This window comes from Microcaecilia unicolor, chromosome 1, assembly GCF_901765095.1.
Source record: "Microcaecilia unicolor chromosome 1, aMicUni1.1, whole genome shotgun sequence".
NCBI lineage: Eukaryota > Metazoa > Chordata > Amphibia > Gymnophiona > Siphonopidae > Microcaecilia > Microcaecilia unicolor.
Genome location: NC_044031.1, coordinates 628,464,349 through 628,492,172, shown reverse-complemented (window position 1 = coordinate 628,492,172; position 27,824 = coordinate 628,464,349). Strand labels below are relative to the sequence as shown.

The following is a 27,824-nucleotide window of genomic DNA, read 5'->3' as shown; positions in this document are numbered from 1 at the left end:
AATATGGATAATGGTGAGCCACTGAGAAAATTAAAAAGCCATGGGATAAGAGGCAATGTTCTCTTGTGGATTGGGAACTTCTTAAAAGATAGAAAACAGAGAGTAGAATTAAATGATCGGTTCTTTAATTGGAGGATGATAAAAAGTCTTCGTAGTTGACATGCCACTTGTAGTCAACAGTTGCCTGTTGGAGTTGTTGACAGACCTGGTTCCATATTTCCTGAATGCTCTGAGCCACCTGTTGAGCTGCCAGAGTCTTGGCGTTTTCTGGGACATGCAGAGGTAGTCGCAGATGGTGACCATACAATGCAAAGAACTGTGAGATCTGAGAACAGCAATGGAGATCGTTATTATATGCAAATTCCGCCTAGGGAAGGAGAGAGTACCAGTTATTCTGCTTCTTGGTGCTGTATTTATAGAGGAAGGTTTTGAAGGTTTGATTGATGCTTTCTGTCTGCCCATTAGTTTGGGGGTGGTAGGCAGAAAAAATATCCAATTTGACTCCCAGGTAGGCACAAAGTCGTCACCAAAATGAAGACGTGAATTGTACCCCACGATCGCTAAGTAAGCGTGATGGCAGGTCATGCAGCCAGAAAATGTTCTGAAAAAAGGCCTGAATGAGGGTGGTGGCAGAGGGGAGCTGCTGCATAGGTATGAAGTGTGCCATTTTGATAAACCAGTCTACCACAACCCAAATGACTGTATAATTGTTGGAAACAGAAAGATCCGTAATAAAGTCCATGGAAATTTTGGGGAATGGGCAGAGGTCATAACAAACCTCATGGACAAGTATAAGGAGTCTTATGGTGGGCACACTTAGGACAGGAGTTGACAAACTGCTGGACATCCTTGGCCATACGTGGCTACCAATAGTAGCAGGCGATCTGATGGATAGTTTTCTGGGGGTGTCCTGATAATTGAGAAGAATTGGCCCATTGCATAACTTTGGAACGGTGTGGAACGGTTATCTTCCCAATAGGAGGAAGTACCAAGACAGCCAAGATTTTGGCTGGATCGATAATATACTGGGATTCCTCCTGAAGATCTTTCTGCTGAAAGGATCTGGACAAGTCGTCTGCTCGGGTGTTTTTTTTTTGGCTGGCTAAAAGGTCAATTGGGAATTGAATCTGGCAAAGAATAGTGACCACCGGGCCTGTCAAGGATTTAGCCGTTTGGCATCTTGTAGATATGTAAGACTTTTATGGTCAGTTATGACCATGAATGGATGTGTAGCTCCTTCCAGAAGATGCCTCCATTCCTCTAGTGCGAGTTTCAAGGTCAAAAGTTCCCCATCTCCAATGGCATAGCGTTGCTTGGTGGGAGTGAACTTCTTGGAGAAGAAGAATCACGGATGTGGTGGTCCATTGGCGGAGGCTTGAGAAAGCACCACCCCAGCTCCTAGTGCCGAGGCATCAACCTTGAGGATAAAGGGTCGAACCGGGCCTGGGTGTCTCATTATTGGAGCTGAGAAGAAAGCCTTTTTGAGTCAGGTAAAGGCCTGACAGGCTATGGGGGGCCAGTTACCTGGATTGGCCCCTTTCTTGGTAAGAGCAGTGAGGGGAGCAGCAAGTATTGAAAAGTGGTCTATAAATTGTCAATAGTAATTGGCAAAACCCAGGAAACATTTGAGAGCTCAAAGACCCATGGGACAGGGCCAATTCTGAATAGCCTGGAACTTGCTTGGATCCATCTGCAGACCTGAAGCAGATATGATGTGTCCTAGGAAGGGAATAGAGTTCTGGTGAAAAGCACATTTTTCTATTTTAGCATATAGGCCATTGTCTCTTAATCGCTGGAGCTTGTCTGACGTGTTGCAGATTGTTGGAGACAGACATGGAGAATATCAGGATGTTTTCTAAATAGACGATGACATGGGAGTCTAAGAGATCTCTGAAAATATTCACAAAATGTTTGAATACTGGTGGGGCAAAGCAAAGACCAAAAGGCATTACTAAATATTCATAGTGCTCTTTACATGTGTTAAATGCCGTCTTATACTCATCGCCCACTTTGATATGAACCAAATTGTATACTCCTTGTAGATCTAATTTGGTGAATATAGTTGCCCCTTGTAAATGATTGAAGAGTTCAGGAATAAGGGGTAAAGGATTCTGGTTTTTGAACGTAATGGTGTTTAGACCTCGGTTATCTATGCAGAGTCGAAGACCTCCATCTTTCTTGCTAACAAAAATGAACCTGGCACCTGCAGGAGAAGTGGATGGACGGATGAAGCCTTTGTTCAAATTTTGTTGAATGTAGTTAGTCATTACCTGAGTTTCAGGTTGTGAGAGGGTATAGACCCAGCCTCGAGGAGGAATTTTCCCTTGGGTAGATCGATAGCGCAGTCGAATTCCCATTGTGGAGGAAGAACTTCGGCCTGCCTCTTACTGAAGACGTTGGCAAAGTCATAATAGATCATTGGAAGTCCAGTAGGTGTAGGCATTTCAGGAGGGTTCACCAGTGCCAGAGGTCAGATTGGTGTAAGGTGCGCCTGGAAGCAAGAGGATCCCCAGGTGGTGATTTAATTGGTGCTTCAGTCAATACTTGGTGAGTGAGCACGGAGCCAAGGAAGTTCTAGGACTATCGGATGTATGGATTTTGTATGGAGAGCTCCTATTTGGAGAGACAGCGGGTCAGAGGAGTGGATGATCAGACTCAGTAAAGGATCTCCCTGAATTAAGAAGATGCATAGAGTAGAGGTCAACAGGTGGACTGGGATCTGATACTGTCGGATCAGGTGTCCATCAATAAAATTCCCAACTGCTCCAGAATCCACAAGAGCTGGCGCGATGAGCTGGTCCTCGCCCCACCGTAAGATGACTGGGAAAGTGTTCAAGGAGTTTGGGTATGAAAGAAGAAGGCCTAGAGTCACCTCCTCTTGGAACTCTAGGCCTGTCCTTTTCCCTGCTTGAGTGGACATTTTGACACAAAGTGTCCAGGCTCTCCACAATAAAGACAAAGGTTGTGCATTCACCGATGGTTCCATTCCTCATCAGAGAGGTGGTAGAGTCCCATAGCCATGGGTTCTTCAGTGCTCTCACTAGATGCAGGATTCTGATTTGGTGTTGAGATGTCATTGAAACCGAGGGGCCAGTCGAGGAGGTCAATGGAGTGAGCCCCTTTCCTAAGTCCGTACTTGGAAACAAACATCTATTCTGGTGCATAAGGTGATGAGTCCAGGGTGGTGGGAACCTCTCAACCTGCGAGTTTATCCTTTATTCTTCCAGCTAACCCTTGCCAGAAGATGGCCACCAGGGCCTCCTGATTCCATCTCAGTTCTGAAGCCAACATATGGAACCGGATAGCGTAGGGCCCCACCTTAATCAGGCCTTGTTGAAGGTGAAGAAGATCGCTGGCCCCTGAAGTAGGGCATCCTGGCTCATCAAAGACTAACCAGAACAGTCTCAAAAAGGGTGGAAAAATCTGAGAGAACTGGATCCTGCTGTTCCCAGAGGAGTGAAGCCTATGCTAGGGCCGAGCCAGTTAACTGGCTCGAATAGGGAAATTATATAGGTCACCTTAATCCGGTCCGTAGGAAAGGTGCCTGGTTGTAGTTCAAAGTGCATCTGGCACTGATTGAGAAAACCAAGAAAAGCTGTAGGATTCCCGTCGTATCTAGGTGGGTCTGGAGCTTGAACCATGGGGGTGGCTTGTGGTGGTGTAGCACGACCTGGTGAGAGCAGTGCAGATTGCATGGTGGAGCACAAGGCCGACATCTGTGAACATACATCTTGAAGTACTTCAGAGAGCTGCTGCAACTGGGTCTGCTGTTGCTGGAGGGCATGAGTGAGATCTGGAATGGTGGGCTTATCGGCCAAGCTCATGGCTGCAGCAGTCTGTCATGCCCTGGAGAGAGGTGAGCTCTTGGGCTGTCCCCAAGGATTGGAGACAATCAGCCAACATTGCCCCTTGGTCTTCACCTAACCAACTGCCATTCCCCCAGAGTTGAACCCCAGGTTCGAGCAGCCGGTTGGACTGATCAAAAGGGGACGGGAGCAGTCTGGTACCAGGTGTGAGTAGTTCAGGTGGCAGTCAGGAGAAGTCAGATATCAGCGTGGGTCAGGTCAGACAGCAAGCAGAAGACGTCAGATGTCAGGCAGCAGGCAGAAGAAGTCAGATACCAGGTTTAAGTCAGGTCAGGCAGGAGAAATCAGATACCAGGCATGGGTCAGGTCAGGCAGGAGGCAGGAGAAGTCAGAAGTCAGGCATGGGTCAGAGAAAAGCAGATCCAAAGTAGCAACTCACAGGAAACCAAAGTGTCCAGAGCCGTTGCTGCAGCCCCAAATGAGAGGCAGGATCCGCTGAAGAAGGGACAGCATCTGACGTCAGCAGGGATCTCCCATGTGGAACCCGGAAGGAAAGTTCCCTACGTTCTCTGGAATCCTGCCTAAGGAGAAGCCGCAGCATAGGCGGAAACACGGCTCCTGAATGCAGTGCGAACCACCCCCTCTGATGTGGTGGAGGAGCGGAAGCTGTGGCATGACTCTCCATGGAGATGGCAGGACTACTGTAGCAAAGACGGCATGACCCCCAGATATGAGAGTGTGGCAATTCCGCACTTTATGTATTCCTTTTATTAAGATAAATTTTATTCTTTCAAAAGGTTTTTATTATATGTTATTTTTGTGGTGCTGTGTTTTCATTTTGCCTCTCTGTATTACAGCATCAGCCTGTCCTCTTTCATTTTGTTTGATGTTTTAAATACTGCAATGTAATCTGCTTAGAATTAGTTTTCTGTTAGATTGGCAGATTTAAAATACTGTACATAGATGAATAAATAAATTCCCTGTGCTATCTCACCTTCCTCTCTCTTTCCTGACAGATTATCAGCAAGCGCTTGCCCCCAGATCAGCTCATCAGCCTCCTCTTCATTACCTTGGATGGGCTTTCAGACCCTGATACTAACTGCTCCCGAGCAGCCTCTGTGATGGTGAATTGTTTATTGAAAGACCGAGGAACTGTTTTACTGGAGAAGGTAAGGTTAGAAGCCTCCCAAAGTGCTTTGAGTCCAGGCCCTAAGCCATCTCCAAATTATGTTTTATACTAACTCATTGGTTTGTAATCTTATCATACCTGGTAAAATCTTTCAGTAGGAAGAGCTCTTGAACTGACTCACAGGGAATGGGGATTGTGGCTTGCCATATTTATTCCACATTTGCTAGGGTAGAGAAATGTAATTCTGTGGCACTGTTCTGTACCCTGTTGTCCACTCTCTCCACTCCCCTCAGGTGCCTGATATAATGCTTCGAATACGGAACCAACTGGAGAAGTCGGGTGAGGAGCACATGAAGAAAGCAGCAATTCAGACACTCCACATTCTGGCCTCACAACACAGTGCCATTGTAGTCTGCAGTCTACTGTCCTGTGCTTTACCCTTTGACAGGTATGTTAAGAAAGAAAGGAGTCCACTGTGGGATTTCAAAGTTGATGGCAGAAAATATTTAGGAAAAAAACAGTATTATTCAAAAAGTACAAAGGATCTCTGCAATAGGAGAACAGGGAAAAGCTGAAATAGGCAGGGAAATTAGTCAAAATAGGAAAGGAATGAGCCAAAGAAAAGATAGCAAAGGTGGACAGGTGACATGATGTTCCTTTTTTAGGTATGCTTGCGACAAAAGAAGAGGGTAACAAGGAAACAGCAGAAATGCTAAGCAAATCTTGTTCAGTATTCACTGAAGGGGTTAAAGAAGGATCATTGATTGTTGGCAGAGATACATATGCTAGTGGAGTAGGTACCAGGCTATTTCCAAAGGAGAGGATTATTGCAATTATAGTAGTATTGAAACTGGACAAAACCACGAGGGCCAAAGGGTAAAGGGATGGAGTGGCTCCTCTACAAATAAAGGCTAAATAGGATGCAGCTGTTCAGCTTGGAGAAGAGAGAGTTTAGAGGAGATGTTATAGAATGAAGACAGAATGGTCGTGAACCCTTTCAGATAGCACATTTAAAACAAACCATACTACTAAACTATGGAAGGTGCCGCTGGATAATTCGGTCCATTGGGTTTCAAAATTCCCGAAGGTCAAGTTCATAACCCATTAATCATGTAGATTTAGGAAGGCACCAGTTATCTCTGGTTATAAACAGCAAGGAAGTGGTCTGCTGTCTGGGGTCCTGCCATGTATTGGTGACCTTGTTTGGCCACTGTATGAGACACAATGATGGGCTTAATGGATCTTTGGTCTCACCTAGTAATGCATTTTTTGTGTTCTGATGGACACATCCCAGGGTTGTAGGGGAGCACAGTGTTGCGTCCCTCACCTGTGGTACACTCCTCGCGGCCGACCCGTGCTCCGGCTCCGCCACTGTAGGGGTAGGCGTGGGCCATGCTGGCTAGGCTGACGCTCCGATTCCCCCCATCGCATCTGGCTTGCCGCTGGCCGTCTTGGCGGCGCCGGCGTTCCGCTCGTGCCCCGCTGCTGCTGGGGAACGCCGGTCATTTTGACAGCGCCGGCATCCCAGGGGGATTGCTTCTCTTCTGGGCCCGGGGCCCGGGAACTCGGGCCATGCCTCCGACGCCCGGATTGGCCACTTGCAGCTTGCCACCGCCCCCTTCTAGCTGGCCAATCTAGGCTTCCGTGCCTGCTGATTCCTGTTGTCCTGCCCCTGGTCGCACTGCCTCCTACCAGCTGATACCTGTCTCCCTAATGGTAGGGGCTATTTAAGAAGCAATGTTTCCCGCCAGCATTGCTTCGGCTTCTACTTTGGTAGATTTCCTTGTGCTCCTGTGTGACTTTGTCTACTGCTGCTTGACCTTTGCCTGAACACCGGATTATGCTCTGCCTGCTGCCTGACCTGACCTTTGCCTGAACACCGGATTACGCTGTGCCTGCTGCCTGACCTGACCTTTGCCTTAACACCGGATTACGCTGTGCCTGCTGCCTGACCTGACCTTTGCCTGAAAACCGGATTACGCTGTGCCTGCTGCCTGACCCTTGCCTGAACACCGGATTACGCTCTGCCTGCTGCCTGACCTGACACCTGCCTGAGTCCTGACTACTTTCTGTTTGCCACCTGACCTGATACCTGCTTGAATCCTGGTTGCGCTCGGCTTGCTGCCTGTCCTGGTTCCTTCTAGATTCCTGACTACTCTCTGTTTGGTGCCTGACCTACTACTGCTTTTACCTAGCTGCTCTCCACCTCTTGTTGCCTGCGGTCGTTTGACCCCTGCCTGTATCCAGAAGTCCTGTTGGCTGCCTGCACCTGGGGGCTCAATCCTCTGGGAACGGCGGTCACCACAGGTGAAGCCGCGGGGTTGCTCGGCTGCCCAACGGAGCGCAGGTTCGAGTCTTCACCTCTGTGCTCCTGTCAGGCACAAGAACTCATGAACGTGACATACACAAATGTTCTGGCAGGTGCACCAAATGATTTTTCATTAAGTCTTTGGAGGCAGTCACAGGACTTATCTCATGAAACTGAAGAAGGGTGGATGTGATAATGGCAGGAACCTGGAAACTACAGGTTTAATAGTCTGGGCTCAATAGTGGGAGGATTAATGGAGACGACTGAAGGAAAGGAGAGTGGAAGTACCTTGAATCTAACAGGTTGCAGAATCTGAGACACGGTTTCACCAAAGGGAAAATACCCCAATGGTTAGGGCAGTGGGCGGAAAATCAGTGGGTTGGATTCCCACTGCAGCTCACTGTGACCATGAATATAATATGTAAACCCTCCTTGGTTGTACACAGAAATGCAGTGTATGAAATCCATGACCCATATCCACCATCATGTCATACAAATATCCATTTCTTTGATTATGGGACTAAAAATGTTATATAAGAACATACTGGGACAGACCGAAGGTCCATCAAGTCCACCTTCCTGTTTCCAACAGTGGCCAATCCAGGTCACAAGTACCTGGCAAGATCCCAAAACAGTACAATACATTTTATGCTGCTTATTCTAGAAATATCTGGGGCATCTCCCTGAGAGCAAGTAACACATATGAGAGTAGAGAATATCAGTTTTTCCTGTCTTCAGCCACAAACTTCTTCAACATTTGCTTGAGAATCTTATTGAATCATTCCACCAGGCCTTCAGTCTGGGGATGATAAACGGATGTCCACAAGGTCCTTTAAGCTGGGCACACACTTGTTTCATGACCCTGGATGTAAAGGTAGTACCTTGGCCAGTTGGTATTTTGGTGGGAATCCCCATCCGGGAAATGGGACTTGATATACTGCCTTTCTGTGGTATTTTGCAACTATATTCAAAGCGGTTTACATATATACAGGTCCTTATTTTGTACCTGGGGCAATGGAGGGTTAAGTGACTTGCCCACAGTCACAAGGAGCTGCAGTGGGAATCGAACCCAGTTCCCCAGGATCAAAGTCCTCTGCACTAACCATTAGGAAAGAGTTACCCTGGGGGGAAATGACAAGGAGGGAGGAGTTACCAGGGGGATATAGATTGGAATTATGCCTAAGAGGGGGTCTTTGGTTGCCTGAGACTCCTCCTGCAAAGAGACTAGGAGGAGCAAAGGAGAATCCTAAGTGAGGAGCATGGCGTCTGTTCTGTAGGGGTGAGGGGGTTGTGGCTCCTGAAGCGGCAACCATTCAAATGTGTGAGCTATGGGTGGGTGTAGGAGAGACCCAGCCCGGGAGCAAAGGGATTGGAGCCAGGAGAGCTTGGTCCCAGGACTAGGGTGGATCCAGAGGGGGTCACCGCTGGATCAAACCAGAGGAGGGTCTGAGCCTGAAGAAAACAGAGTTTGTGTTGAGAGGAGGAATAGCAGCCGGGGGAGAGGGGAATATCACTTCCCAGAAGATAGACATGAACAGGAGGACTGTATAAATGTACATACTCACTATTTGAAATCTACCCTTGTAAATAAACCTGAGATGGGCTAGTGGCACAGAAGTTCCCCAGAGAAACATCAGAAGAACTGGAATGGAGTTTGGGTTTACCTGGTTGGATCATAAGAAACTGTTGATGTTGCTGCCATTTAAGAATTGGGGAATAAAGGTTTGAGTTCTTGCATAGACCATTGCCTGAAGTGTGCTTATTGAGAACTGGGAGCCCAGGAGGCTGGGTCCAAGAGAGCGCAAGTGTCTCCCAACCCCCCCCCCCCCCCCCAGATCGCAATTCCGGAACTTCAACCCACTCCCATCTCGTCATGAGTGTGGACTGAATTAAGAGATGAGTGGTGTGCTCGAGTGTGAGAAGTGGTGGAATTGTCCCTGTGAGCCCGGGTCAGGAACTGAGCCTAGTCTAGGGGCGAGACCCAGGCTACATAAACAAAAATAAAACCTGCCTGTCTGGCACTATCTATACTTTCCCCTCCTCCCCCAACTAGAGCAGGGCTATACTTTCCCCTCCTCCCCCAACTAGAGCAGGGCTAACCCCTTTTGTGGTGTGGTATTTTAACAAGCCCAGAGCCCTGGAGTTCACGAATTCTGGCTTCCTCTGGCAGAACAAGCTTCAAATCCCACCTCTGCCACAACTTGTGATACAGTGAGCGAGGGTTGAGGGTAGGCATCTAAATAACACAGCTGAACCAAGGTTGTGGAAATAAGGTAACTACTTTATTCACTAATCCTGATGCCTGTTACTTCACAGGGTCAGAAGCAAAAAGGTAAAGTCTCTGTAATTCAGAGGAAAAAGTCTTGACATGGGCTTGTGGCTGACAAGGCCTAAACACAGTCCATGACCTTTGACTGCCACTTATTTATTTATTGTACGCTTATATCCCACATTTTCCCACTCATGCACAGTCTGTAAAGTTTCTCTCTCTCTCTCTCTCTCTGGGCCAGCCAGGCCTTAGAACCAGGTTCACAAGTATCCAAATGAAAAGGCTGGCTTACCTCAGCCAGGTCATAGTAGCTGGATGTACATAGTGAAGCCATATGCTGGAGATCACTTCTTCCACCCCTGGGCCTCATTAACCCCATTCTGACCCTTATAGTTCCTGGTTCCTTTCCTTTAGGCTTCACCCCCTCCTGTCTCACTTCCTCTCTGGGCAGGCCTAGTGGTTTTAAGATGGTTTGAACTACCTGAGGGACTATTCTTAAGGGTGAGGGGCAGTGTTCTGTATACCCCCTAACACCTATTATAATATTAATGTTGACCACTTCCTCCAGTAAAATGTAAATAACTTTCCTCTCTTCTTGAAGCTGAAAAGATCTCCCTTTTATTCTCCATTCCTAACATTATGTGCTCTTTTTTTGCCACTTCTGTACACTGAGTTGAGGATTTCAGTGTGTTGTTCACAGTGACATCACAATCATTTTTCCTGAGTGATGACTCCTAATGTGGAATCCTGCACCTTTACCCAGTGCTTCCCTCTACAGCCCTCAGAATTCCTCCCTTCATCCTCCTACCTAAAGTTCCCCTGTCCACTAACCAAAACACTCAGCTCCCTTTTCCCCAACCCACATTTTAACTCTCGGATAGAAGACTTGGGGTGTGGCACACTGAACGCCATTGGCAGAAACAGTGATCAGATTACACAGAGGTAGCACATAGAAAGGAGGGTAGAAAATATCATAAACTAGTTAAGAAGGTGAAATTTTTTTTAATCTGGTTGGATTAAGAATTTGGTTAATAACTTGAGAGGGCTGTTTTTTCTGGTATGGCAGCTTCAGCAGAGCCAGTGGGAAAGGAATGTATCCAGTAGAAAAAAAAAATAATATCTCTATACAGATCTCGATACCCACAATGTCCTTCTGTCATTCTGGCCCCATGCTCACAGCTTCCTGCTATCATTATGGCCTGTATCTAAAGCTTGTCCATCATCCTGGTTCCCCAGCTGGAGCTCTGTCCCCTTCCTGCCCTCTGCCCAGAGCTCCCTTCTGTCCACTTGCCCCTACTTAAGTCTTCTCACCTTGTGCACCCATCTATCTTTCCCTGAGCTCTTTCCTCCCTCTTCCTCTTGACTCCTTCTGTCCCTCTATCTTTATACTTCCCTTCAGTTGTCTTCCCCTCCTACTGAAAATGCCCCTCCTCAAGTTGTTCTGTTTCCCTAGTTTAAACTTCCTATATCATTCTGCCTCACTACACAGATTTTCCCCATCCCACCTCAGTGTTCTATCCTTGCTCCTCTAGAGCTCCCTTCCCTCTCCCTCAAAACTTCCATGTCCTCCAATTCCTCCTTTCCCAAAGTCATCTTTTGTTGTTTTTAGAGTGCTTATCTTCTCGTTCCCTCTCTAGAATCCTTACCTTCTATCTTCACCAGAGCTTCCCCAAGCCATCCTGTCTCCTCAGAGCTGTTTTGTCCCATGTCTTCCCTCCTCTCCATCTGCTTCCCTCCCAAGGTAAACCTCTACTGTCCTCCCCAGGTATCCTACTACTGTTCTGCTGTTTCTTCACCCTCCTCCTTTCCAGAGTTAAATTCTGATCATCCCTGGTCAGCAAATGTTACCTGGAATTACAGCCCTACAAGTGACTCATGTATGCATCACTGAGAGGTTCATTCTCAGCAAATGAGAACTGTTCTTTTCTGGTGATTAAGGAAGTGCACAGAGAGAAGAGATTTTTGGACAAGGTTCTGAAACATAGCCATTTTATTCTTTTTTTTTTTTGTAATTTAATTTTTTTTTAATACTATTGAACAATCATAGCAGAAGACCAAGGCACACACAATTATCCAGCAGTGTATTCTGTCCCTCACCAAGCCACAACCAGACCCCCTTTTCTCTAGCAAGTCATAACCCATAAGGCGGTGGCCGTAGCGAGAAGGTTGCTAGGCTGTATAGAGAGAGGTGTGATCAGCAGAAGAAAGGAAGTGTTGATGCCCCTGTACAAGTCATTGGTGAGGCCCCACCTGGAGTATTGTGTTCAGTTTTGGAGGCCGTACCTTGCGAAGGATGTTAAAAAAATGGAAGCGGTGCAAAGAAAAGCTACGAGAATGGTATGGGAATTGCGTTCCAAGACGTATGAGCAGAGACTTGCTGACCTGAACATGTATACCCCTGGAGGAAAGGAGGAACAGGGGTGATATGATACAGACGTTCAAATACTTGAAAGGTATTAATCCGCAAACAAATCTTTTCCGGAGATGGGAAGGCGGTAGAATGAGAGGACATGAAATGAGATTGAAGGGGGGCAGACTCAAAAAAGATGTCAGGAAGTATTTTTTCACGGAGAGGGTGGTGGATGCTTGGAATGCCCTCCCGCGGGAGGTGGTGGAGATGAAAACGGTAACGGAATTCAAACATGCGTGGGATGTGCATAAAGGAATCCTGTGCAGTAGGAATGGATCCTCAGAAGCTTAGCCAAAATTGGGTGGCGGAGCAGGTGGGGGAAGAGAGGTTGGGAGGCGAGGATAGTGGAGGGCAGACTTATACGGTCTGTGCCAGAGCCGGAGATGGGAGGCGGGACTGGTGGTTGGGAGGCGGGAAATACTGCTGGGCAGACTTGTACGGTGTGCCCTGAAAAAGGCAGGTACAAATCAAGGTAAGGTATACACATATGAGTTTATCTTGTTGGGCAGACTGGATGGACCATGCAGGTCTTTTTCTGCCGTCATTTACTATGTTACTATGTTACTATGTATCTCTTGATCACTTTACCTAATATGCAAAACACTGATTCCTGGGTAACTAGCAATTAGCTGCAATCAATGTCCTTTCATTTTTTCAGTTCCTCCTCTCTGCTGTGGAGGGCTCTGGCCTCAGACCAGCTGCTGACCACTCAAGTCCTGGAGCTGTTGCTGGAGCAAGTAACTGCAGACGTCCCATTTAAAGAAAGCAAAGGCTCCATTCTGAGCAGCACTACCAGCCGGATTGCTACTCGTCAACCTTTCGCTGTAAGTATAATCCACTTCATGTACAACCTGGTGACAAGCTATTTGGGGCCCAGTAAGGAGACCAGTTGAGGGGACATCACTTCCTACTGTAAGTAGTTTAGTAAGAGGGAGACCTTAACTCCTTTTGTGGGGGGGGGGGGGGGGGGGGGGGTGCACTGCTTCATTGTAATCTGGGATGTCTCTATCACTTCTATATATAATACCAAACAATTTCAAGAGGAAAAAAGAAACATTCAAAATATATTCACAACAACTCTCCTTAGAACTGACAATTTACTTCACTCACAATTAAATCAATGCAATCATCTAGAAGCAGAGTATGATTAAAGGGGGGAAAGCCTCAGAACCCAACCTTCACTCTCAGTTTTCGCTTATAGTGACAAGATTTATAGGGTGGTTCCTATCATAGTCCTAAAAAAAACCCTTTATCCTAAAATCATTAAATCTCATTGCTGTGTTAATCTGCTGGTCAACCCTTAATTTAGTGACTAAATGAAAACAAGAACTTAGCTTTTCCAAAAAAGTGCTTCATATCTCATGCTGTGGACCCTATTGACTATGGCCAGAGTTTCGCCCACAGCTGTTTCAAGGTGCTGTGGTTAAATCAGCTATTATCTTCACTTGTTTTTCAGCAGATTAAATTTAATGTGGATGTGATACCCCGAGCAAGGATTGGGGGTTGGGCCTGTGGAATAACACAGCCAGACAAAGGGATATAAATGAAAACAAGTGTTTAATTAATTGGATCCTGAGGCCTGTTAACATCACATGGTCAAGAACACAGGGAAAAACACCTCTGCAGTTCAGTAAGCAGTCTTAAGCAGGCCTCAGGCTGGCAAGGCCTGACCACAGTCTGTGGCTGGTAGCGCAGCCCTGCCCAGCCCCAAACACAGCCTGTGAATTTTTTTCTGTTCTTCTCCTAGCAGCCAGACCCAAGCAAGTCTTGTCAGTCTTAAACAAGAACTAAAAGCGGCTTACCTCAACTAGGTCACAATTCTTAATCATAGGTTGTGGTGATGTACCCTGGGAGCTTCGACTCCTCTCTGGCCCCCCTTAACTTCAGTCAGGCCCTGTCTTATATACTGAAAAAATAAAGAGGAGTATCATAACCAAGCCAAAGTGGTGAAAATCATGTAAGACTATTCAAACAAAACTACCAGAAAAATCTTTCTGAAGTAAATACAGCTTGGAGACATCATAAAGCAATTAGGTCAGCTATGTGATCTCCTGTAGCATAAAGCTATTCCAGATCTGCAGCACTTCATACATTCTAATCATCTGCCTCCTATGCTGTTATAAACCTTATTTTTTATTTTTGTAGTAAACAATTTTTTAACACTCATTAAAAATTCAAAATCAGCAACCCCAGTACTTAACTGACACCAAACTGGCACAGCACTGAAGATAAACAAAGCTCCCGAAAGACTCAAGAAAAATGTCAGGAAGTATTTTTTCATGGAGAGAGTGGTGGATACGTGGAATGCCCTCCCGCAGGAGGTGGTGGAGACGAAAATGGTAACAGAATTCAATCCCTGGGGAATGGCGGTTTGCCTTTGTGAAGAACATCCAGCGTTCCTTGGGCTATGACTTTGAGTCATCCTCTTTTTGCACGGGCAGTTCGCTTCTGGACCGTGACAACATGTTTAAGAAGTTCGTGGCTGAAGTCAGGAAAAACTGGGATTCTCTACTCCCATTTGTACCGTTTGCAATCCGAGAGGTACCTCAGAGTTTGACAGAATTCTCTCCATTTTAACTTTTATATTGGAGGAGAACTAGGGGAATCCTGGATGTGGTTCAGGAAGCTTGGGAGGATGAACCCAGTCCGGGGAGGAACTTGACCGAGTATGTGCTCCTCATGGACGAGAGGCAGAAGAAAGCTGGTGAGGCAGCCAAGCTCTTCTTGGAAAAGGCTCAAGCAGGTCAAGCCCAAGCCTACAGTCAGAAGGCAGGACAAAGTTTATTCCTCTTACCCTCCTTGGAAAGCAAACTGTTCAAGTAGCAGGGACCCTATGAAACTGTGGAGAGGACAAGTTCGGTTAACTGCAAGGTGGCCCAACCGGACAACAGGGAAAAGGTGAAAATTTACCACATCAATTTGCTAAAGAAGTTTGTCCCTATGACTGCCGCCTTTGTCCAGAAGGACGACTTTGGGCCAGAGGTCCCGGCAGAGGCTGGGCCCCTGAAAACTCCATTTGGCAACCAGCTCTCTGTCTCACAGAAGGCTGACCTAAAGCAGTTGGTACACCAAAATCAAGATGTTTTTTCCGGAGTTCCAGGCTGGACCCACCTTGCAACGCATGGATTAGAAGATTGGGATATGATGATTAATCTTCAGGGTATTCCAATGCTCACATCCAGTGCGTTGCTTTGGGAATGCTATTTTATAGTGCTACACAGGGCATACTTTACCCAAAAGTAGTTATATTATTGAGGTGGGTCTCAATCCCCTGTATGCCTTAAATATGCAAGGGTCAATGATACCTTATATCATTCTTTTTTGGGCTTTCCGATTGATACAAAACATTTGGACCAGATTAGTGAGTTATATGACACCCATATTAGGAGAGGTGTTTCTAGGATTAGCTGAACAATTATTGCTTGATAAACCTGGAGCTTTGCAGGCAGAAGACAAAGGCTGAACTCTCTTATTTCGCAAAATGTGCCTGGTGGCATGGAAGTGTGTTTTGCAGTATTGAACGTCATTAGACCCTCCGACATATTGGCATTGGAAGAATCAGCTGCATTTATTAGCTGCTTGGGAGGCTAGAGATGCTGGAGGATCTCCTAAACAGAAACAAAAATTCTTTTTGATGTCAGACCCGTATTTACAATCACTTAGTTCAAGAGGACTCAGTCTGCTCCTCCACAGATGGTTTATGGGCATTTTCAAGTCTAGATCTTACCAAGTAAAAATGTCTGGAACTACTTCCTCAGCATGGTTTCATAAGTACATAAGTACATAAGTAGTGCCATACTGGGAAAGACCAAAGGTCCATCTAGCCCAGCATCCTGTCACCGACAGTGGCCAATCCAGGTCAAGGGCACCTGGCACGCTCCCTAAACGTAAAAACATTCCAGACAAGTTATACCTAAAAATGCGGAATTTTTCCAAGTCCATTTAATAGCGGTCTATGGACTTGTCCTTTAGGAATCTATCTAACCCCTTTTTAAACTCCGTCAAGCTAACCGCCCGTACCACGTTCTCCGGCAACGAATTCCAGAGTCTAATTACACGTTGGGTGAAGAAAAATTTTCTCCGATTCGTTTTAAATTTACCACACTGTAGCTTCAACTCATGCCCTCTAGTCCTAGTATTTTTGGATAGCGTGAACAGTCGCTTCACATCCACCCGATCCATTCCACTCATTATTTTATACACTTCTATCATATCTCCCCTCAGCCGTCTCTTCTCCAAGCTGAAAAGCCCTAGCCTTCTCAGCCTCTCTTCATAGGAAAGTCGTCCCATCCCCACTATCATTTTCGTCGCCCTTCGCTGTACCTTTTCCAATTCTACTATATCTTTTTTGAGATACGGAGACCAGTACTGAACACAATACTCCAGGTGCGGTCGCACCATGGAGCGATACAACGGCATTATAACATCCGCACACCTGGACTCCATACCCTTCCTAATAACACCCAACATTCTATTCGCTTTCCTAGCCGCAGCAGCACACTGAGCAGAAGGTTTCCAGTTTGTGGTGTGGCCCAAGGGTCTCCAATCTCATCTGTTCTCTTTAATATTATGATGGCACCATTAGGTCAACTCTTTGAAGCCTTTATATACACAGACAACGTCACTATCTATTTACCATTTGAGATCCAAATCCAAAGCATCCTAGATATAATCTGGAAAATCCTGGACCTGATGAAAAATTGCGCTACAACTTTTCATCTCAAACTGAACAGAGAAAAAACAAAATTCCTAGTCATCTCCAAACCTCATAATACTCTCGAGCAAAACAGTTTCACTATTGACCAGACATCTTGTCTTAGTCTTTTCAGTCTCCAGAGAGTATTAAATGCCTTAGTGACCATAGAGTTAATCTGGTCTACACAATTCAGGTGTTGGTCAATGATGACTCCTAATATTTTTAATTTAGTTTCTAGGGGATAAGTTGTCTGGTCAATTCTTTGCAACTAATACCTTCCCATTCACTTACTCAAACAATGGTATTATCATAATTAGACTACTGTAATGCCGTCTACCTAGGAAATAAGGAATTACTAATGAGGAAATTATTATAAACAACACAAAACACTGCGGCTCGACTGGTTTGCAAAGTCACTAAATTTGAAAGGGCGTTGCCACTCCTCATTATTCTGCATTGTTTACCTATCAAAGCTAGAATTATTTTCAAAACATGTACTTTTATTTACAAAATCATTTTCGGGATGGCTCCAGACTAAATGTGTGACATGATAGATCTTCCAACTCGAAACTCAACTTTAACTGCAAGGGATTATCTCATTTTACATTATAAAAATATCAAATACAAATCCTCTTTAACTCGAGATTTCTCTCATTTAGGAACTAAATGGTGGAGTTCTGTCCCAAGGGAAATAAGACAACTGAGTAGCTATATGACCTTTCGCAAATTCTTGAAGGCTTTTCTTGCCAATAAATTCCTTCACAAGATGTTGAAATTGGTTATAGCCAAGATCCTTCTCCTTGCCGCTACTTTTTCAAGAATGTTCCTTGAACTCTTACAGTTTTTATAACATGTATTATACATTAATTTGTACTATTTGTTACTTATGTAAGCCACATAGAGCTGAATTCAAATAATGTGGGCTACAAGTATCAAATAAATAAATAATCAGTCAATCAACCTATGAACAAGAATGTGATATTGTAATCAGTTTTTGGACATCCTACAAGACAACTTTTTGACCAAAATCTTAGAAGTTTTGGCAAGTGTGGAAGGACTACATATTATAATGAGTGGTGTTTTTTAAAGAGCACTGAGGGCACTATTTGATTTGCAGTTGCACTAGGTAGTAAGCCCTATGAAAGAAAATCACAAATTCTCGTTCATAGGGCTTACTTCCTAGTGCCTAAACAGCAGCTTAGTGGGTGATAATAAATTTTGAGTGCCCTCCAGTTTTACACACATATTTTTGTTGTGTTCATAAGAAGTGTTAAAACAGTTATATAGTTAAAACATTTTTGGAGTTAATGTAATGACATTATTCACTGGTCTTTTTTGATATTTTTGATTATAGTGGAACCAGTGGTTTTGGGCATAACATAGAGGGGCATGACCTAGATTGGCAGTTCTGCCAGAACGGGCCCAACACTGGAGGGTTAAATGGCTACATGGAGCTACCATGGGATTTGAACTTGGGCCTTTCAGTTTCCAGCCCACTGCTCCACTCCCTTATTTGGAGTAATTAAGGAATGTGCCTGGGGGTGGGGGCGGGAAAGAAGACTAAATAAAGCTAGGGCAATTGTGATACCTACCTTATTTATTCTAGGGCTGCTACAAACTAAATAAAGGTAGGGCAAATAAATGGATTTTAGATTCTTTAAATAAGCTAGTAACTAAATTTTGCCTGAATTTATCAATAACCCCACAACCTCTCTTCTGTCTCAAGTTGTAAATCACCAAATGTCCTAGCAAACTAATTTTCACTTACCTGCAGAGGCTTCATCTCCTCTCAGAATAAATTCATAGGAGTAAATCTAGTGTATACTGTGTTAGCACCAGTAGGAGACCTGGGTTAACTGTTCCCCAGTAATTTAGCAGAAAAGGACCTAAAACAAGGCCATAGTCTTATCCCACCAGCTTTACTTACGCTGTGGCTTTCATGCATTTTTGGTGCGGAAGCTGGAATCCTGCTTCCCATTCTCACATCACATGTAGGAATCTAGAAAATAATATCCTTTTGGAAGTGTTCTCTGGCCCTACACAGGCCTCCTTTTATGTTTCCAGTACTTGCATAGCAGGTTGGTGTTTAAGCAATACAGCAGCTGTGTACATCAGCCCCTCGGCAGCACCTCCTATTAAACCTCCACAATGAGTGCTGAGTGCAGCCCTCAGGAACCCTGTAGGGACTGAGCTGTGTAGGTGTCCTGGCTTCCTGTCTGTAAAACCTGATACCTACTCCCCCCCACCACCACCACCACCAACCCTTCCCTGACTTTTCCTATCATGTCTGATTCCTGGATACTATTCCCCAATCCTCAACCCTCTGCATTTTCAATCAGAAGACAAAATATTTCGGCAATGGAGTTTGTCTCGTGATTTCAGATTTTTGCCTTTCACTTTTTTTATTTTGAATTCAGCCTCCACACCTTCATTACATTACATTCATTACATTAGGACTTCAAACCTGCTCATACCTCAACAGTTCTAAGCAGGTTACAATAAAAAATAATAAGACATAATCTGGGAGCTCCATTCAGAAAAGAAGAAATTAGACAGCACAATACCAGTTCAACCTGATTTTAAGACATATTTATGAAATAATAAAGTCTTTATCCACTTTTTAAAATCTAAATAACTGGACGAGACTTGCATAATTGTTTCCTTTCCATGCTCGGCAGCTTGGTATGAAAGTAGATAATCAACCAATTTCAGTCTTTTTTTTCCCTTTACAGAAGGAAAATTTAAAAAATTAAAAATATTAGAATGATGATTTCTACCAGTATTTGACACAAGAAAATGATCATACATATATTCTGGAGCCAAGCCAGTTAAGATTTTATAAAGAAAACAATAAAATTTTAAATATACTCTAGCTTCAATAGGAAGACATTGGAAAGTAATATAATAATCCCAAATGCTATTAAACTTTTTAAGAGGAAAAAATTAGTCAAACTGCTGTGTTCTGGATCATCTGCAACTTCTTTGACACATATTTAGGTGCAGCTAAATAAACAAGGTTGCAGTAGTCCAGTAACGGAAGGAGTTAACAATCAGAATAGTTGCAGTAAACATTTTTACGTTGGTGATGATTCCAGTTTATAAGGTCCTTTGCAGAGACTGCAGTACCTGCACTTCACAGTGCTAAGATGCTGCCTCCAGACCTCAGAGGCCCCTGTAGAGTTGGCTTTCAGAGTACCTGCACTGCACAATGCTGAGAGGCTGCCTCCAGACCTCAGAGGCCCCTGTAGAATCTGCTTTCAGATTACCTTCACTGCACAGTGCTGAGAGGCTACCTCCAGACCTCAGAGGCCCCTGTAGACTCTGTTTCCAGAGTAGCTGCAGTGCACATTGCTGAGATGCTGCGTCAAAGGCCTCTGTAGAGGCTGCTTTCAGAGCACCTGCAGTGCACAGTGCTGAGGTGCTGCATCAGAGGTCTCTGCAGAATCTGCTTTCAGAATACCTGCACTGCACAGTGCTGAGATGCTGCCTCAGAGGTCTCTGCATAGTCCGCTTTCGGAGTGCCTTCACTGCACAGCGCTAAGATGCTGCCTCAGAGGCCTCTGCACAGTCTGCTTTCAGAGACCTGAACAGCATATTGCTGAGAAGCTACCTCCAGACCTCCGGGGCCCCTGTAGAGTCTGCTTTCAAAGTACCTGCACTGCACAGTGCTGAGATGCGGCCTCAGAGGCCTCTACACAGTCTGCTTTCAGTGTAGCTGCACTGTACAGGTCTGAGATGCTGCCTCCAGACCTTAGAGGCCCCTGTAGAGTCTGCTTTCAGAGTACCTGTACTGCAAAGTGCTGGGATGCTGCCTTAGAGGCCTCTGTAGAGTCTGCTTTTAGAGTACTTGAACTGCACAGTGCTGAGATGCTGCCTCAGAGGCCCCTGTAGAGTCTGCTTTCAGAGTACCTGCTCTGTACAGTGCTGAGATGCTGCCTCAGAGGCCTCTGCACAGTCAGCTTTCAGAGTACCTGCACTGCACAGTGCTGAGATGCTGCTTCCAGGCCTTGTGAGTCCCATGATGAATCTGCTATCTTTATCGGGGTGCTTTTTATGAAAGGCATTAGATTGCAAATACATTTGGATTGAAACATAAAGGTCAAATGCCTTGTGAGATCTTCAGCTATTAGGAATGCATTCCAGAGACTTAATTTCATAGCAATAGGGAATTCTGAAGTTGTCATCTGTGAAGATTAACCATTTGATTAGCTCTAGGGAAGCAAGCACATTGAGATTGCCACCCACACCATAATATAAATATACAGTAAAAATGTGATACATAAAATGTATTAAATCTAATTCAATCCGTTAGCCCAGTGTTTCCCAAACTTGGTCCTGGGGGCACCACAACCAATCAGGTTTTCAGGATAGCCACAATGAATATTAATGAGAGAGATTTGCATGCAATGGTGGCAGTGCATGCAGATCTCGCTCATGAATATTCATTGTGGATATCATAAAATCCTGACTGGCTGGAGTGCTCTCCAGGACCAGGTTTGGGAACCACTTCGATAGCCTCTATACCAAACGTTGTATAATTTCATCACCCTCTCATCCCCTCCACTCCTCTGGCATAATCACCTTATCTCATGGCTGCGTATCTCTTTGCCTGTTTTATATTAGTGTATATGTGTATATTTTATTTTATTATTATTATTTTTTAATCATTATTTTCTGACCTATTGTTTAGACTCCTGAGGCACGGTACTGTGTTGAGTCTGTGAATAAAGTGGTACTTTATACATCAGTCTCCCTGGAGTCATTGGTCCACTTTCCACTTCCTTTTAACTGTTGTTTTCTCATGGGAGTTAGTGTTCATCCACCTCGGTGGATCACCTCCTCCTTGCGTATTAACTCCCATCAGCCAGCAAGAATCAATGAGCAGCACCTCTTACCTAATGCTGCCTCCTGCAGCAAGTAGGGCTGGCAGATCTTGTGAGTCTCTGACTCCAGAAAAGGGGGCAGTGGGTAAGATGAACTGCTTTCCAGCTCCTCTTAATGGGAGACAGATAATGCCAACAAACAGGAGCTGGAGAGCATGAACAGACTTCTGCAGACAATGGTGTCTCTGGCCCACCCTTGCTCTTATTTCTGCCATAATTGACTTAACAGTGAGGCAGTTCAGAGGAAGTGACGTCACCAGCCTGAATGGCAGCTTGAGCACGGAGCTCCCAACTCTCTGCTAATTATTAGCTTCCTCTGCAGTCCTCCTTGAGAGCACAAGATTTTAAAATCTAAGCAGTGGGAGAGAGAAGTTGGTTTTGGCAATGGTGGCACCCCACTCTAAGGCAGTAGATTTACACACTTATGCATTCAACAGAGGGCGGCGACCCTGGGCCTGAACTGAGAGGATCCTAGCAGAAATGCAGCGGAGAAGCTTACAGACTCCTGACCAATATTATCATCAAAACAAGATTCGATGGCAACAGTCTGCACCTGGCTTCAAGAGATTAATGCAGATCTTTAAGCTGTTCACCAGGAGCTTGCAGCTCTGTTGGGTGCGGATCTCTGCGGTGAAATAGCGGAGCTGGGACAACGTGTGGCTGAAGTGGAAGTACACCTGGAACAACACATGGAGGCGATGAACGTGATGGAACAAAGGCTGAATGATCAAAAGAGAGAACCCAGGTATTTACTGGACAAAGTGAAAGATCTTGAAAACAGGAGCCGTTGCTCCAACATACAGATCCGAGGACTTCCAGAGCTGCCGGAATACTTGGATTGTGAATCAGTGGTACAGCCTATAGTAGCCACCATACTCTCAGAACCCACCCAACCTCGGGAACCGTCTTCTATTCAAAGAGCACACCGAGCCTTGGGGACTAGAAGACCTAATGTTCTTAAGGAAATTGTGGTGTGCTTTACCGAGTTTAAAACAAAAGAAGCAGTGATGACTAAAGCGAGGGTGGCTACCCCTCTTGAGTGGGACAGCTATCCGATAGAGTTTTATCAAGACCTTTCAACCACCACTCTTAAAAGGAGAAGCGAATTACGACCCCTAACTCACCAGTTGTGGGAGGAGGGAATTTGCTACAAGTGTCAACATCCTTTTGCACTTGTATTCTATAAAGAGGGTAAGCTGCGTCGAGTTGACTCGCTAGAGAAGACACAAGAATTTCTTCCAACATATACTGAGGGTGAACCCTCTGCAAAGGCCTACATGTTTGGATGTAAGAAACCTGAACGTTCAAAATGGCAGCGAGTGTCCAGAGGCAAGGGTCGACTCAGGAGACAAATATCTGGGAAGCAGTTACCCTTCCCACAGCGACCAGTTTGAAATTCCTGGGCTACAGAATTTTGGATAACACTCACCAGCGATGATCCTGGATTGCTGGAGTTGGACCTGCAGAGGCAATTATCTATCTAAGACTGGCAGATGGGACTCACTTCCTTCTCTTATGGGCAAGTCACAGAGATACTGCCATGCCTTATCTGGTTTGGGGGAAGGGGGACTGTGGAAATTGGGATTTTGGTTTGGGAATCAGTGGCTGCTGTTCAGGCACATTAGAAATTATAAGTCACATGTCAGAATTTAAATGTGTTACTCCAAATGTCCACGGTCTCAATCTCCCTGTTAAGTGTCAATTGATGTTTAAAGAAATAAAGCGCCTGCGGGCTGATGTGATGTTTATTCAGGAAATGCATTTGAAGCCACAACATGAAAAATTGATAAGACATAAACAATATCTTGATATCATGTTTGCTTAAAATCGTTCCAATACGAAATCAAGGGGGTTCTTATAGCCTTATCCTCTGCCTTCCGTGGCAGGTGCACCAAGTTATCCTAGATAAGGAAGGCTGCTATTTGCTAGTTAAATTAACTCTGGGAGAGGCACATTGTATGCATTAGTATCTATATATGCTCCTAATGAAGATCAGGGAGCTTTTTTAGAAGGCTTAGAACTGATCCTACAGCATTATGGGAAGAGATGTGTAGTGGTGGAAGGGGATTTTAATCTTACCATAAACCCACTCCTCGATAACTCAGCACAGAGGGTGCAATATTCAAAATGGGATAGGACTTAAAAGTTTTATGGCACAATGGAGTTTGGTGGACCTATGGCGCTGTACTCATGGCCGGGAGAGGGATTATACTTGCTTCTCTCCTAAGCACAATACATTCTCTTGGATAGATTTGTGGCTGGGAGATGGAGATATTGCAACTGCTTTACAAGCAGTTACCATTGAGATGCACACCTGGTCAGATCATTCCCCAGTGGTAATGATTCTTAAGATAATAGATGTGAATTTTGGCCCAGATACTGGTGGATGAATGGCGCTTTATTGCAAGACCCACAAAATGTGCTGTCCTTGGGGAAAATATTAAGGAATATTTAGAATTTAATGATGTCTGGGACATTGCGCCCTTCACATTATGGGAAGGGCTAAAGGTGGTTTTGCGAGGACATATTATAGCCTTGCAGGCCCATGTTCATAAATCTAGGAATGCCCAAGAAAACTCCCTGCGCGATCATATAACAACTTTAGAAAAACTATATAAGAGTGATCCTTCTGACTTAAAGAGGGGTGACAACTTACATGAGCTTTGGTTACAGCTCAGTGAAGTCCAGATGGCTGGGTTTTCTGCTCAGCTACAACAAGTGCAACAGGAACACTTTGAATTTGGTGACTGTGCCAGTTGATTGTTGGCCTCTAGGCTCAAAATACAAGACCTACGTAATTATATTTTTAATATCATGACTGAATCTGGGGCGTTATGTTCCTCGCAAGAGCAGATAAAGGCTAAATTTTATCATTTTTATGAAAGGCTATATACACCAGAGCAGATGCCCACCCAGGCAGAAATTAAGATGTTTCTAAATGAGGTAAATCTCCCCCAGGTGTCACAGGGTGAGGCAGAACAACTATCTAAAACTATAACTTTGGGCCATAAAAAGTGTCCCCCACAATAAGGCCCCAGACTCCAATGGATTTACTAATAAGTTCTATAAAACTTTCATTAAATACTTGGCACCTGTACTATTGCGGGTGCTTGAGGCCTTTGATGATGCACAGGGACTACCTTATTCTTGGCGGTTGACGGCTGTCACTTTGCTGCTAAAACCAGGTAAAAATCCCCAAGCATGTAGCTCCTATAGGCCGATTTCCTTATTGATTATATAAATATTTACAAAAATATTGGCTAAAAGACTTCTGCTGCCTTAATACATGAGGATTAGGCGGGGTTCATTGTGGGACGACAGACGTATGATAATATCAGATGCTTGATGCACCTGCTTCAACAGGCACAGGATGATTTCATACCCGCATTATTATTATCAGTCGATGCTGAAAAAGCATTAGACAGGGTGAGCCGGCCTTTCATGTTTACAGTGCTGGCACAGATGGGAGTCAGGGGGGCGATACCGTTCATGGATACACTTGCTCTATAGGAACCCGCTTGCAGCCCTGAGAATTAACGGATCATACACCCAGCCATTGGAGCTCCATAGGGGTACCCAACAGGGATGTGCAGTTGCTCCACTACTCTTTGTTATTTCTATAGAACCCCTAGCACAATTGATTAGGTGGGATGAAGAGATTAGGGGGCTCATTAGGGGGCACTGGGAACATAAAATCATTCTTTTTCCGGATTATGTCCTCTTGACTCTAACATCACCCGAGACATCTCTAAAACAGGTTATAGAAATTATCACACAGTATGGATTGATGTCAGGTTTTAAGGTCAATATAACCAAGTCAGAAATCTTCAACCTAACAGTCCCACCGCAAAGGATAGCTCAGTTGAAGAAGGACCTCCCATTTGCATGGGCGTCTAGATCCATTAAATATTTAGAGGTCCATGTTACACCCACTGTAGATGGGCTGTATGCCACCAGTTTCCCCATAAAGCTCTCAGAGTTGCTTGCTGAACTGGATAAGTAGGAAAGGCAAACCATATTCAAGCGATAAAGATGATGCTATTACCAAAACTGTTGTACTTATTCTTGGCTCACCCACTCCCGATCCCTTACCGATTCTTTGAAAAACTCAATCGTAAACTCTTCACATTTATATTGCGGAAACGTCCACCACGGGTGAGGCAATCCATGCTCTTTGAAATGATCACTAAGGGGGGAGTGAGAGTTCTCTATCTTTATTTGTATTATCAGGTCGCACAAATTAAGATAGTAGCAGATTGGACCCCCTTTGCATCTAAGAAATGGCTTCATTGGGAGAGGGCATGGGTGGGCACCCGCGCTATTGGGGATGTTTTGTGGTTACCGGGACTGATTTGTTAGCCACCATTCGAAGGGTACCGATAGGGATTAGTCACCCAATGACCACATGGTATTCCATACAAAAAAATCTTTTTTGCAGATCACAAGTATTACTTACAGACAACTGTCCGGTAGGCCTCTGGATTCCCCTCTGGATCTAGTGATCCGGTTTATAAAAGATGGGCCTCCAATTGCATGTATACTTTGGGACTATGGGAGGATACTCAATTTTGATGAATTGCAAGAGGAATATGGATTGGAAGGAAAGGAACTCTTTCACTATTGGCTGGTGCAAGACTTCATTCGCAAGAGAGCGCAGGAGGAATTGGGCTTAGTAGAAACAGCATTAGAACGAGATCTACGTGGTGGGGGAGGAAGGGGTAGCGTGTCTCTTCTTTACGTAGCTTTATTATCATACATTAACCCCCAACTTCATTATACTTGTCAATGGGAGGAGGCATTACAAACAACCTTTCACCCGGATACTTGGGAGAAAGGATGCAGGTACCTGTTGAAGCCCTCAGTGGCTCAATGTCTCTCTGAGAATGGCTTTAAAATGTTGTATTGGTGGTACTATACCCCAGAGCATTTAAATAAAATATATATCCACAGGTTTCTGTTGACTGCTGGTGAAAATGTGGTGATTGAGGAACTTTTTTGCATATTTGGTAGACCTGTCCAGTGGTTCAGTCCTATTGGACGTCAGTGTTGAAGTTGGTACAACAAGTATTGCAACAAAATTACCCTTGCAAAGCGGAATATTGCTTACTACACTTCAAGCCGCCAGAGATTACTGTGATCCAACATAAGATGGCAGTACATTTCTTTATAGCAGCAGAATTGGCTTTGGCCCGTTCTTGGAAGCAATAGACATTACCATCTATGTGACCTATTCTTCATAAAGTGGACTTTCTGTTTCAAATGTCTAAACTAACAGCTATGAGATGTGGACATCTGATGTCATTTTATAAGCTTTGGTAAAAATATGAACAGTGGAAATCTCAGTCACCAACACCACCTTGATTCCAGAGGGATGGGGGGCAGGGGGAGGGAGGGTGATGGGGGTAACTCAGTGATTATACTGTGAAGTTTTGTATTTGAATATGATGGCAACTGATGCTAACTGTAACATGATGCTATTTCCATCAATAAAAGTTCTTGGGGAAAAACAAAACAGTGAGGCAGTTCTTATGTAATGATCAGTAAAATTGAGAAGTGTCAAATGTTCTGTCTTTGGTTTTATTTCTTTTCTGTAGGCCACTTGTGCATTCTGTGAGATCCTATCTGTGGCAGAATCTGGGCCAGCGGTGCTCAACCTATATCCACAGCTCTTTGTGAGTCTACTGCTGCGTATCAGCTGTATGGTGGGGGTCCAGCCCCCAAAGAACCTGGAAGGCACCAAAGAGAAAAAGGGTCCCAGTCTCATCCATGTGCCGCAGAGCATGGACCCCTGCAGGTATGGAGGCTAGATGGAACAAATGAGGAATCTGGATTCAGATAGGGTTCATAAACCTGCCAGTGAGCAAAGCAGATAGAAGCGGAGCATGAAGCCCAATTCTGATCCTGTGGTGCCAGGGAGGTTCCAGCTTGTATATTGAGTATGATAGTTTCTCTGAAAAGGTGTGTAAAATGAGGTTGATATTTAGCATAGCTTAATAGTGGGTAGTAGAGGCTCCTGAATGCTTAAACCATGCTGAGCAGGCCAGGAGCCAATATTCAGCTGTACTTAAGTGCACAATGCCGCCGAATGTCAGCTCTGACCACCACGGCCTGTCTGGTTACTGCCAGGGCGGGACGCAGTTGGGCAGATCCGGAAGTTATGCGATATTCACTGCCAGTGACCATATAGGTAACCGGACAAATTAGACTGTACAAAAGGCAGCCTTGACCGTACCTGGTTAGCTGTGCGGGTATGCCATTGAACAGCAGCTGGGCACTGTTCATGAGCCGGATATTTGGCACTGGTGCCCAGATGTGGCCTGGCA

General features: G+C 44.9%; 1 protein-coding gene across 3 annotated transcripts in view; it reads left to right on the top strand.

Annotated features, from left to right (window-relative positions):
* MROH1 (maestro heat like repeat family member 1) overlaps nucleotides 1-27,824 on the top strand; it is a 491,156-nt gene that overhangs the window by 314,037 nt on the left and 149,295 nt on the right. For all 3 annotated transcript variants that reach the window (XM_030220764.1, XM_030220756.1, XM_030220773.1), the window contains exons 31-34: nucleotides 4,823-4,975; nucleotides 5,229-5,383; nucleotides 12,581-12,746; nucleotides 27,096-27,295. In XM_030220764.1, coding sequence (XP_030076624.1) covers nucleotides 4,823-4,975; nucleotides 5,229-5,383; nucleotides 12,581-12,746; nucleotides 27,096-27,295 — 674 coding nt within the window. The remainder of the gene's footprint in view (nucleotides 1-4,822; nucleotides 4,976-5,228; nucleotides 5,384-12,580; nucleotides 12,747-27,095; nucleotides 27,296-27,824) is intronic.